Below are 13,002 nucleotides of genomic sequence, written 5' to 3' on the forward strand. Positions count from 1 at the left end.
TTCCCCCGAACATGATGCACTCTTATGAGGGTGTATATGTGAGGGTGTTATATGTGACCTAATCATGTCACTTCACTAATTCTCGTCAATCTACCTTGAAGATTCTACTTTGAATGTTGTGCTTCTATCTATCTCTTCTTGCTTGTTGCATCTATGTGTGTGTTACTACCTTGATCTCTTCTTGCTTGTTACTACCTTGATCTCCACTCCAATAATTGGTATTAGAGTAGGTTTCCTTGGCACGTGAGCGCTTGCTACTCTTTTTAATTGTCTCAAATTGAGCTATCCTCTTAGGTAGAGAAGGTATACTACCCTTGGCACTTGAGTGCTGCTCTTTTTATTATCTCAAATTGAACTATCCTCTTTAGGTAACTACATTAATAGAATTTTTATGTCCTTCAAAGCTTTTTGGATGCATTTTTGGGCTCGTTTGCTCTATTGTTATAAGGTTTGTGTATACATCTCGAGGGAGTGTCAATTCAAACTACGTTTGTTCAATTTTGAGTTTTTTGCACTGTAGTAGAGCAGCATTTGCTAGGTAGACAAGGCCTTGTCTACATAGCAGCATTCAATAACATCACATCATCATTTAACATTGCATCTTCAAACCACATGTGATCCTTGTACGTGTCTGCATTGTCACTAGAGGGGTGTGTGGACATAGGCTAGTAGTGATGTGTGGACATAGGCTAAATAAAGGGCCATGACACTTTTTTTCCTCTTTAGGAGGTTTTTCCCGGAGTGTGTATACATACTCTTATGAGTGTGTGGAAGTAGTGTGTGTAAGTGGCCATATCATGTCACTTCACTTATACTTCACTCATTCTCATCAATCTACTTTGAGTGTACTTCTATCTATCTCTCCTTCCTTCCTTGATCCTTGTACATGTCTACTTTGAGTGTACTTCTATCTATCTCTCCTTCCTTCCTTGATCCTTGTACATGTCTACATTGTCACTAGAGGGGGGATTCGTAGCCATTTATATAGTAGTGATAATGTGTGGACACTTTTTTCCTCTTTAGGAGGTTTTTTCCCGAGTGTGTGTAAGTGACCTTATCATATCACTTCACTCATTCTCATCAATCTACTTTGAGTGTGCTTCTATCTCTCCTTCATTCCTTGTTGTATCTATGTTTGTGTTTCTACCTTGATCTCCACTCCAACAAGGATATAATATAGTCACCATTAGAAGGGGGTATATTAACCATTCAACAAGATAACATGGTTTTACCTGCCCGACCTACTATAAGGCCTAATAGTAGGCCTATTTGTAAGGCGCTTTACAACCTTACCCACTCGAAAAGGTACTTATCTTTTAGAACGTATAAAGTGACCTTACCTTGCCATTATCTTTCTCCTGCTTTGTTTTATTCTTCCCGAGGTGCTAGCTCGTCAATATTGGTAGTGTTGTAGGGGCCAAAATAGTGTAGGGGTTTGTCATGAAAATTCTTTAGGTGCATTTTTTTATCAATCTTGGTAGTGTTTGTAGGGGCCAAAATAGTGCAGGGGTTTTTGTCATGAAAATTCTTTAGGTGCATTTTGTAAGACATGCGGGACATTAGCTTACTCTCTTATAACAACCTTACTCTCTTATAACAACCCTAAATACAATAACCATTAATGCTTCACGAAGGCCATGCATGATAGAAGGTTGTTACTCCAGCTCATCAAGCCTCCTCTTTGGTGTGTACAGGATAAGGGTTTTTGATTGGAGACCTAGATATTTTATTCTTAAAAAACCTCTTCATCTTGTATAGGATAAGGGTTTTTGATTGGGGACTTAGAAATTTTATTCTAAAAAAACCTTCAAATAATTCTTTACCATTATGTTAGTAGCCCTAGCATGTATTTGTTGGTGTTCTTTAACTATTGGCAACATTTTTACAACCATGCACCAAACAGTATATACATTATTAGTGTTGTATATAACAAAATTGAGAAAAAGCATGCTAAATAGCAAGCATCAAGACTGTTATATTGCAGTCAAGTTATTATTAGGTGCAATGAAGCAAGACAGAGAAAGACAAAGAGAGAGTGAGTGTGTGCAAGGGAGTTTGCTTGGGTATTCTCTAATTTAATTGCTTTATAGAAAGCAAAAAAAAAAAGCAAAATGCTTACAAATTTTTCCATGTTGGAATATACTTTGAAGTTTACTCAACGTGGGTTCAGACATCTGGGATGATATGCTGCTACACCTCCACTAGAAGTCTGCCCTCTCTAAAGTGACCCTTTTTAACAATAAGGGCTTGAAAAGGTCAAATAATGAAGGATTGCCAAAGAATATTAAAAACAACAAGGAGAAGAAAGGGGGCAGAATGTCCTTTTGCTTAAGCCCTTCTATAAGAAGAATGTCTGAAGCCTTTCTCCTTGTTAAGCTAAGCCCCTTCACGAAAAATTTGCACTGGCAATGGAGATGGCGGCCTCGGGCCCTGGATGAATGTAGACAAATACCAAGCTCTCTTGTGAAGGCAAGGCTCTTAGCCATGTAGGGAAAGAGTAAGTGTTTGGCCCATTCTTGGAGAGTCCCCACACAGGGCCATATAAATCCTTCACTATAAGTTGGATGGATTGCAATGTGTTGGGAGAATTGTTCTTCACACTTACTTGGTATCTGTTATAGCTCTCACCATTATTGCTCCATGAGCTGGTCATCACTTGAGAGATGAGGAGATTGGAAGATGGGGAGTAGTATTGAGGACTAGGATTGCTAGCTGCAAGTGCCACACAAAAAAATGTGAGCAAAACTTGGCCAAGATTGCCATCAACAAGCACAAAAGAGTGATTGACAGTGACCAAACATGTTTAAAGGGGTACAGATCCAAATGCATCACCTGTGTACAATTGGCTATAGCCATAGGTGCTTGCACCATTCAACCTCGCAAGCACCCCCACTATGGGGCCATTGTTATAGGTGGTGGGCTCACTTTGAAAAAAATCCTCCCTATCATCTGCATAGTTGTCATTCTCATCAGGGCCACCCACTAGGGCACCCACAAGCACATTAGGGTCACTTGAGCTCCTTGTGTACCATATTTGGTAACCCTTCCTACAAGCCACAAAGGTGGGGTCCACTTTGTAGGAGACGATGGAAGCGGCGCGATGGTGAATCCTTTGTGGATAATTGGAACCTATGCCCACCATGTAGCTAGTCCCCCTTGGATTGTTTCCCAGTATGTAGTCCACCTAGTGCATGGAACCAACACAGTAAATTTTCCTCTTTTGGAACAACTAAGCTTGGATAAGGTAGTAGTAGCAGCTTACATTGGGCAATTCTATGCCCACCAACACATACACATAATGCATCACTGTATGCCCACACACACACACACACACACACACACACACACACACACACACACACACATAATCTTATTTGGTTATACCTGGGACTTAGCCATGTCAAAGAGCTCTGTGGCTCCAACTTCCCCAGCTGGACATTGCAATTGCTGATTGGATTTTGAAAGATAGTCGGAGTATACTGTCATCAGAAAGGAGGCACTGCTCACATACTGCATATTGTTCCAGGACCTTGTATACATCAAGCCCCCTGGATTTACAATCAACATGGAGCAAAAATTATCAAGCTATTGTATAAAATCTTATGAAATCATTAATTATGAGATCAATAAAAAAAACTTTGCTTTGAGTATCTTGTACCTGGGGTCCTGTGCACGTTTTTCCCATAGTTTTTCTGAAGGCATGCACACATGAAAAACTCGGCTTGGGATTGGTATTGCTTCAAAACCTCCACATTTGAACCCCTACCTTCTAGCAAGATCTGTCAAAAAGAGTGTCTTGTCATAAAACGTCCACATGCATGCATTATTAGGTTTCATGTAAGAAAGGCTGATCAGTGAACATGAAAGGATTACTAAGTAAGCATTGAGGTTTAATAAAAGGTTAGTAAGGGGTTATGAAGGGGATTGGAAGGCTTGTACACAATGAGGTTTAAGAAGGCATGAAGGTTAGAAGGGGTTATGAAGGGGATTGGAAGGTTTGTACACAATGAGGTTTAAGAAGGCATGAAGGAGCATAAAGCTGTTTTCAGTGGACAAATCTTCATAGATAAACTTGATGCAAGAGGCACTGCTAGAAGGCTTGATTAGTAAAATGATCTAACCTTAGATGCAAGGACTTGAAGACCAGCATACTTCACATCCCAGCTAAATTCAGTCATTGCCCACCCAGTCCCGCCCAAATTCTGCGCGTTTTCGATGGCATAGCTGAGGTAATAACTGTCTGATGTTGCTTCATAGAGCCAGAGGGCAGCCCATAGAAGCTCATCCTGGCATAACACAAATTTAAGACGAAAATTTACGGTCAGCTAGTTGCAAGGTGAATAAAAGGAGAAAACATGCCTTATTATTAAGCACAAAAGCATGCTTTAATTATCACATAAATGTGTCACAAAGCCCCCTTAATTGTTGCACAAACCATGCTTAATAATTGTAGAAGGCATGTTTAAATGTTTATTAATCGTTACGCCAAGCCACAAAGCATGTTTAATTGTTACTCAAAGCATGTTTAATCATTGTATAGGGTATGCTTAGTAATAATTGCACAAAGCATGCTATCAATCTGTAGGGCATTCTTAATAATTGCACAAAGTATTGCTTAATAATTATATACGGCATGCTTTATATGCTTAATCAATGCACAAAGCATGCGCAAATCATTTTATACGTACATCGTAACCACTTAATCAATGCACAAGGCACGCTTACTCATTGCACACAAGCACGCTTGTATAAAGCAGCATGCTTAATCATTGTGTAGGGCATGCTTAATCAATGCACAAAGCATTGCTTAATAATTATATACGGCATGCTTTATATGCTTAATCAATGCACAAAGCATGCACAAATCATTTTAAACGTACATCGTAACCACTCTCAGACTCGTAGTAATTACGGGCAACCGAAATGCTGCTGTCATATCTTCCTCGATAAGTGTCCGCAAAAGTGAAGAGCTGAAACGAAGAGAGTAAATCTGTTAACTACACATGCCTTAAAGGCTGAACATGGGCGTTAATTACTCTTTAATTACTTGCTTAACTAGGAAGCAATTATTTATTTGATTAGAAATACAAGGGATCGACTAAAGTATAGAGAAGAATGATTACTTGCTTAGCATGGAATCGATTGATACTTGATTAAACTAGAGAGAGGTAAGGATTAATGATAATTACTTGCTTAGCATGGTTAATGAGGGTTTGTGAATAAGATGGGTTGGCCTGCCTGAAGGCCATGGAGGCAGCTGCCATGGCTGCTGCAGTCTCTCCAGCCAGATCAGAGCCAGGGCTGCTCTCACTAATGCTGTAAGCTTGCCTTGATGTTGTCATTTCCTCAGGCCTTTGCCAGCAATAATGATCTGTATCCCCATCTCCAACCTATATATTGAACACAGATCATTAATAATCAACCTATATATTGAACACACACCATTAATAATCAATTCCCAACACAGATAACACATGAATTCAACAAAATCAATGTTATTAGGTTTTCGAACTCGGCACTCGCATTGTAGAGCGCGAACACTCTACCACTAGGCTAGCTCTCCCCACAGGGAGAGCTGGGATTTGTCTGTGTAGAGACCCTTACTATCATTTTCCTTATGTATAACAATGGATGGTATACCTCCCCCCATAGGAGATTGGGCTCTGGGTGAGCTTGGATTAAGTAGTCAGTTCCCCACTTGATGGCCTCATGGACGTAGCCGAGTTCGCCAGCTGATGCAATGAAGTGTCCATACTCCACCACACTCCAAGAGAGCATGGTGATTGTGAAAGCCATGGGTAGCCCAAACTTCACATTGTCCCCTGCATCATAGTAGCCCCCAACAAGATTCACCTGCAAACAACATTAATTAGGCACAAATTAGATGTTTGCATGCTTATTAGGGCCTCATATGTAAGTATAAGCCCACAAAGTGCCATCTTGATTCCATGAAAGACAAACGAACGAAGACATGAGTGCTTAAAATGTAAGCTTAGTCAGGGGGATTAAGCGCACAAAATCAAGGGATTAACGTACTACCTCAAGACACTAAAATGACGGAGATTAATGTACAAAAAATAAGTTAAGCACCTGGATAGAGACACGAATGCACACAATGTAGCTTAACCAAGGAGATTAAGTGCACAAAGCAGGGGGATTAATGTACTAGCTCAAGTGGAGAAACTGCAGCGAAGAGGGGAGTGCACAAAATACAGCTTAAGGGGCTAGATTAAGAGAACATGAAGGTACAGACTGCAGATTAGTCAAGCACAAGATCTAGCGTAGCATGGGAATTAACGTAGTAGCTCAAGAAACTGCACAGAATTTAGATTAAGAAGCGATATTAACAAAGATATGAATGGAGAAACGCAGCTTAAATGAAGTTGAGAAGGGGGGATGAACGCACTCCTTGGGCGAAGCCATCGTGGAGTGCAGAGTGGGAGCGCCAGTTCATACGTTGGGCGGGAGGGAGGCTACCGGAGCGTTGGCCTTCAAAGAAGAGGATGCTACTGTGAAGGGCAGAGAGGTAGTCGGGGGAGCCATGGCAGAGAATGAGCAGGAGGGTGGTGGTGGTGCTGGTAAGCAAGAGGAGGGAGGAAAGATGGAAGGTGGCGCCCATGGGAATGCTCTCTTAGCGTTGCGAATGCTCAGGCGGGTGTGTGTGTGTGTGTGTGTGTGTGAGGGCGCCTTATATAGTTTTCTTATTCTAATCAAACACAGAGAGACGTTGCTTCTTCCCGTTTCCGACCTGTCCGCCCGTCCCATCCCCCACGGCTCTCCTTTTCATACACAACAATCCGTTTTTCTTGTTAAGGCCGGCAACACAACGACTCCACCCCACAATGAAAAAAAAAACATAAAAAAACAGCATTCCCTCTCACTTATGCTCTAATTCATTGCCCCCCCCCCCCCGCCCCCTCCCCCCCCCCCCCCCCAGCACAACTAGATTACACATATACACATACACTACCAAAATGCTAAACTCTCGACTTAAATGTCCACATGTTCCGGAAAATATCGACATGTTCAGGGAGATGGACTAGGGAGACTCCCCCATCCATAGGTCTGAGCCAGGGAGATCTTCCCCAATTTTCGAAAAAGTGGCCAATTTTTTTTCCCCAAAAACATTGTGGCCCGAGGACAGCATGTAAACCCCCCAAGAGCCTTCACTCTTCCATGATCCATCCATCGACCCATTCAATGCCTTTCTTCCAACCTTTAAGGTGCATTCACACCCATCCGATGGACACGGATTGCTACCTCCTTCACACACACACACTCTCACACACCTACCCCATCAGAAACAACAATAAATCTTGTGGACATAACTAGTTAAATCCCACATTTCACACATAAACTAATTGCCCTAAAAGGTGCATTCATACCCATCTGATGGTGGACACAGATTGCTACCTCCTTCACACACACACACACACACTCACATACCTACCCCACCAAAAACAATAATAAATCTTGTTGACATAACTAGTTAAATCCCACATTTCACATAAACTAATTGCCCTAAGCATTGATAAAATGTTAGGAGATTTCTCAATTACTGAGTGCACTTACACTGATGCAAATTGTAAAAGTAAAAAATGTAAGAAGTATTAATTGATCAACATGAAGCTAGCCCTAGTTTTAATGGAAAAAATCCACCGTGAACATAAGTGCCTCAAACTACGCAAAACCTTGCCAAAAAGAATTCAACCTTGTTGACCGTCTCACCATTGCTTTATCTTTACTTGATAACTTCCATTGTTCTTGCTCATGAAATGATTCTCTAATTAGCATTCTTAACTAGCATCCTCTCCTTGATGTTCCATTTTCACACCCTTGGACGCCACATGAAATTGAAAAGGTAATATCTCCTAGCTTCTTTTAAACAAAAGAGATGGTATGGTTATATTAATGCTTTTGAGGTTAAACTTTGACAATCACAAACTTTCAAATGTAGCAAAGCATTCTTGTGAGAGGCATTATGAATAGTTTTTATAGTGAATCTAAATTTTTGCTTAACAAAATCCTTGAGCTTAACACAATTTTAATGGCAAAGCTTAAATTGGGCTTAAACACAATCCTAAAAGCAAGATATAACTATTTTTTTGGTGTGCATGTGTGTGTGTGTTGGGGGGCAAAGGGAGGTGATTACATGGCAAGTCACACCATTCTCAAATTTTGTGTAATGTTCATACTTCCTTTTCTGGTGTGCATGTGTGTGTGTGTGTGTGTGTGTGTGTGTGTGTGTGTGTTGGGGGTGGAGAGAGGTTATTGCATGTGAAGTCACATCTTTCTCAAATTTTGTGTAATTTTCACAATTCACACCTTTCTCAAATTTTGTGTTATGTTCATTCTTCCACCCATTTTTTTTTTTGCATGTTCTTTTAATAGAATGGTACACTTTTCAATCATTCTACATGGTGTCCCCATTTATTGTATGTTCATGTATTAGGAGATTTCTTTCATTCTATTAGAAATGTTTAATTTTTTTTATATAGTATGCCTTGTATTCACTTTATGTTGTCTTCCATCTTTTCTTGTATTCTTGTTTTGCCTTGTCAATTATTGCAAGGTTTATTTTGTTACACCCTTTTATTGTTTTGGTCACAATATCAGTACATGATGAAAAAATAAATAAATTTGTTACTCTTTTGTCAATCCTCAATTTTGACCATTTTACTATTAGTAAATTTTCCTTTGGTCCTCTTAATTCTATATCTAAAAAGTTGAGTGTAATTTTAAAGTTATATTCTTTTTTGAATGTGTATCATTAATAAATGGATATTCTAATGCCATTCACATTATTTCATTTCCATCTAAGATGTTATTAATGATTCTTGTCCATGATCTATGTTTAACCAAAACATGTAATTTTTTGAATATTTTTAATGTTTCCCTTCACAAGTTATGGCTCTCAGTCTACATGTAATTGTGTTCTCCCACATGTATGAAATCGAGTTATGCATTGGTTTCTTATTAACAAACACGTTGGATATCAATGATCCACCCTCATATTATACTACCTCATGTTTATGTGACCCCCATTATGTCATGTTTGAGTAGCTCGGGCACTCAGCATCCCCATATTCACATGCGAAGGTGAGCAAGTAGGCCAAATGGTTTACAAACAGCTTGGATTAGATTTTGCACATTGCCAAATAGGCTACATGCTACGTTGGGCCCCTCATAATGGTCCACACATGGAGTAGGTAGAGTTTACTCTTGGACACATGGAGTAGGTAGAGTTTACTCTTGGATACCTTGTTTTGACATTATGGGGAAATGAGGCCCAAGATGAGCTTGGATGTCCATGGAAGGTGGGGCCATTGTGTAGCCGAATCAAGTTCATTTTTATGGATTGAGTCTACATTGCGGGGATAGTGGCACCGATTATGACGATGGACCTATGTGGCTATGGTGAATATATGGATACACAACCATCCCCTTCTCCGCAAAATTCTATCAACATCATTGTGAGTTTACTGCCTAGCTTCTACTCGCATACAACCTCCATCTTAGGAGTTCCAAATCATCCATCAAAGTTCCCTTCATAGGAGCACGTGAGTGTGGCGATTCGCCATCTAGTATCACCAGTATTCTTCTCTATCTATGTTATTGTGCAATTTGAGCTTTAAAGCTTTATATTGTTATGAGTGTTCTCTTGTATACACATCATGTTGTATCCTCTTATGAAAGAAATAAACATAATAACTAAGAAGAATATGGTAGAGATTATTAAGAAATTATGATGTTTGCAAGGCATGTATGTGTATACTCAATTAGAGGCTCTAAGACATTAAACTAAGAAGACTATGGTAGATATTATTAACAAATTATGATTTTTTTGAAGGCATTTATATGTATACTCACTTAGAGACTCTAAGACATTAAAATTAAGAAGAATATGGTAGAGATTATTTTTAGGATGTTTGCAAGGAATATACGAGGCTCTAAGATTTTACCCAAACATCATAAGGGATATGAATGTCAAGTTAATCTACAATGCATCAACTGAATGATGTGAGATTCAACCACTGAATGATGTGAGATTTAACCATATGCCATCGCCTCCTTAATTAATAGAAACTTGTGTTGGAACATTGGAGAGTTGCTACACCCACTTACCATGTCTCTTGGTTGGTCAATAATGTACCTTAAATGGTGGTTTTATATCCTCTCCACCGCATCCTTTCACCCACTATTTGATTCATAACCATGCACATTCACTTTTCAAGGTTTAATGCATGGGTTTTCCTTTCATAGTGCATTTAGTTTTGGTTATTGAATGCACACCAATAAAATTGTAAAAGTGAAATGTGTAAGAAGTATTAGTTGATCAAGATGAAACTAGCCCTATGTGTAAAACAAAATCTACTACATAAATGCCTTGAACTACACAAGACCTTACTAAGTATTAGTTGATGAAGATGAAACTAGCCCTATGTGTAAAACAAAATCTATGGCATAAATGCCTTGAACTACACAAGACGTTGCTAAGTATTAGTTGATCAAGATGAAACTAGCGCTATGTGTAAAACAAAATCTCCCATAAATGCCTTGAACTACACAAGATGTTGCTAAATATTAGTTGATCAAAATGAAACTAGCCCTATGTGTAAAATAAAATCTACCATAAATGCCTTGAACTATACAAGACCTTGCTAGGGAATTCAACCTTGGTGTTTGTCTTTGATTGCTTCTTTACTTGATAACTTTCCATAGTTCTTATTGTAAGTACCAAGTGACTTATAAATAAATTTTATAGTTTGCATTCATGCCACCTTCTAACCAAACAAAGTAGAACCCTCTCCATGATGTTCTACTTTCAAATGCCTAGAAGCCACATAAATTTGAGAATGTAATAATGTTCTAACTTTTTCCATGTAGTTCTTCACAAAAGAGATGGTTTAATATAATTTTGTTTATGCCTTCAAGGTTAAAAATTGGTAAATAGCACCACAAACGTTAAATGTAGCAAAGGGTTCTTGCCACGTGAGGATATTGAGAATTTTAATGGCGGAATTAAGCTTAAGAAATGTCCTTTGGGGCAAGGACCAACTTTGAGCTTGCCATAAAATTATTTGTCGCATTCAAGCACACAATCTACCTTCTTATTATAGTTGCAAAAAGCTTGTAGCATGTATATAGGATTCAGTAATATATGCTCATATGCAAGTTTCTTTAAAATCATACTTGTAAAAAGCTTGAAACATGGATATATGATTCATAAATATATGCTCATATACAATTTTGTTTTGAAATCATCAAAGTTGGTGGTAATATTCTAAGAATGTGTATAGAATTTGGGGAAAAAAACATATCATGACCTTTAGTATTGCTTTAAATTTGATGAGACATAAAGCAATTAGGCATATTCATTATAAAAAACACTAGTTGTTCCCTTAGTTTATAAGTTATGTTAATAACACACATGGATATTCTAGGAATGTAATAACATAAAAGAGTCCCTTATTTTTGTTATGGTGAAATGATGTTTGGCAAATTGAATTTAAAGTGAAAGTTGAACAATAGTTAAAGGCTATATATAAATCCTTATGAGAAAATCAATAAATAAAAATGTAAAAAGTTATCACAAACACTAGGCTACTAGTCTTTGCGATTTGTTTTTAGAATCTTGCATTGTGTATTCATGTAGCAATATTTAACATAAAAATACAACTTTTCTTATTTTATCTTGCACAACTAGTCTTTGAAGTTTGTATTTTGCACTATGTATGCATGTGTCAATATTTAATATAGAAATATAACTTTTCTTACTAATTTGGCAAACCTTATATGCCTAATAGTTTATAATCTTCTTATAAATGTCACTTTATAGCATAGTTTATAGATATTTGACATGTTACTCTAATTCACAATTGCCTCAAGGTCATTTATCTTTTCAAAGAAAAAAATTACACAAGGAAATAGTTCTAGAAAGATTTCATCCTCTCTCTCTCTCTCTCTCTCTCTCTCTCTCTCTCTCTCTCTCTCTCTCTCAAATTTCACATGGCTAGGGTAGTAATCAAGCTCTCTCTTTTAACAATCACTCATTTATAGACTTGAGGTGGTCATGATGTATAAACCCCATATAGCAAGTGTACTGAAGGTAATTTTAAAAACCCCCTATCCATATATAAAATTTATAGTTTATCACACCCCTTTTATAAATTTTGAGAAGACACAGGAACCCCTTCTGTATAATAAAAGCCTTATGTAAGTATATTTAAAAACAACCCTTACGTACTTTTATTTTGTGTAACAAAATCCATAATAAAATAAAGCCCCTTTTGTTATCCTACATTTTTTTAGTAACAAATCCCCTTGACCCCCCACCCCCTCCTCATGCTTAGAGATAAACTTTGAAGTCATGAACCATACCCAAACTAATAATAATAATCAAAGATGCACACTCCCCCTCAATTATACACCATCCATCACTATAACTTCTAACACTTTCCCATAATAATGGTGGATTCCCTTAGCACTCGTGCATGAAAACTTTGAGATGATATAGGTACCCTTATGTATATAATTATTTAGTTTTTATATTTAAAAAACCCCTCATATAAGTATATATATCCCTTACATATGTGTATTTTATGTAAGTATATATAGCATATATAAGTATATATAGCCCTTACATACTTATAATATTTTATGTAAGTATATTAAATAACAACCCTTATGTACATATATTTTATGTAAGCATATTAAACAACAACCCGTATGCTTACATATATTTTATGTAAGCATATTAAACAACAACCCTTATGTACATATATTTTGTGTAATAAAATCCATAATAGAATAAAACCCCTTTTGTTATCCTACATATTTTTTTAGCAACAAATTCCCTTAACCCTGCCCCGCCTCTTCCTTAGTTTATAGATAACCTTTGAAGTCATGTACTATACCCAAAATAATGATAATAATCAAAGCTCCACACTTCCCCTCACCATCCATCACCATAATTTTCAACACTTCTCCATAATGATGGTG

The 13,002-nt window shown here is 37.7% G+C and overlaps 1 protein-coding gene across 1 annotated transcript; it reads right to left on the bottom strand.

Moving 5' to 3' along the window:
- Window positions 1-2,054: 2,054 nt before the first annotated feature.
- LOC147615254 (endoglucanase 19-like) lies at window positions 2,055-6,680 on the bottom strand. The gene is made up of 9 exons (XM_086779321.1): window positions 6,407-6,680; window positions 5,641-5,853; window positions 5,190-5,390; window positions 4,881-4,970; window positions 4,122-4,286; window positions 3,659-3,779; window positions 3,385-3,548; window positions 2,833-3,184; window positions 2,055-2,712 (listed from the first exon to the last, which is right to left on the bottom strand). The coding sequence occupies exons 1-9, from the start codon at window positions 6,617-6,619 to the stop codon at window positions 2,387-2,389; spliced, it is 1,845 nt and encodes a 614-aa protein (XP_086635447.1). The 5' UTR covers window positions 6,620-6,680; the 3' UTR covers window positions 2,055-2,386.
- Between the last annotated feature and the right edge of the window lie 6,322 nt (window positions 6,681-13,002).

Source organism: Cibotium barometz, chromosome 40, assembly GCF_041138505.1.
Source record: "Cibotium barometz isolate CiBa-2024 chromosome 40, ASM4113850v1, whole genome shotgun sequence".
Classification (NCBI taxonomy): domain Eukaryota; kingdom Viridiplantae; phylum Streptophyta; class Polypodiopsida; order Cyatheales; family Cibotiaceae; genus Cibotium; species Cibotium barometz.

Coding starts and splice junctions, on each gene's coding strand:
- LOC147615254 (XM_086779321.1), bottom strand. CDS start 6,619: ATGGGCGCCACCTTCCATCTTTCCTCCCTCCTCTTGCTTACCAGCACC. Junction 3,549..3,658: donor AAACGTGCACAGGACCCCAG/GTACAAGATACT, acceptor TTGTAAATCCAG/GGGGCTTGATGTATACAAGG. Junction 3,185..3,384: donor TTGACATGGCTAAGTCCCAG/GTATAACCAAAT, acceptor TCCATGCACTAG/GTGGACTACATACTGGGAAA.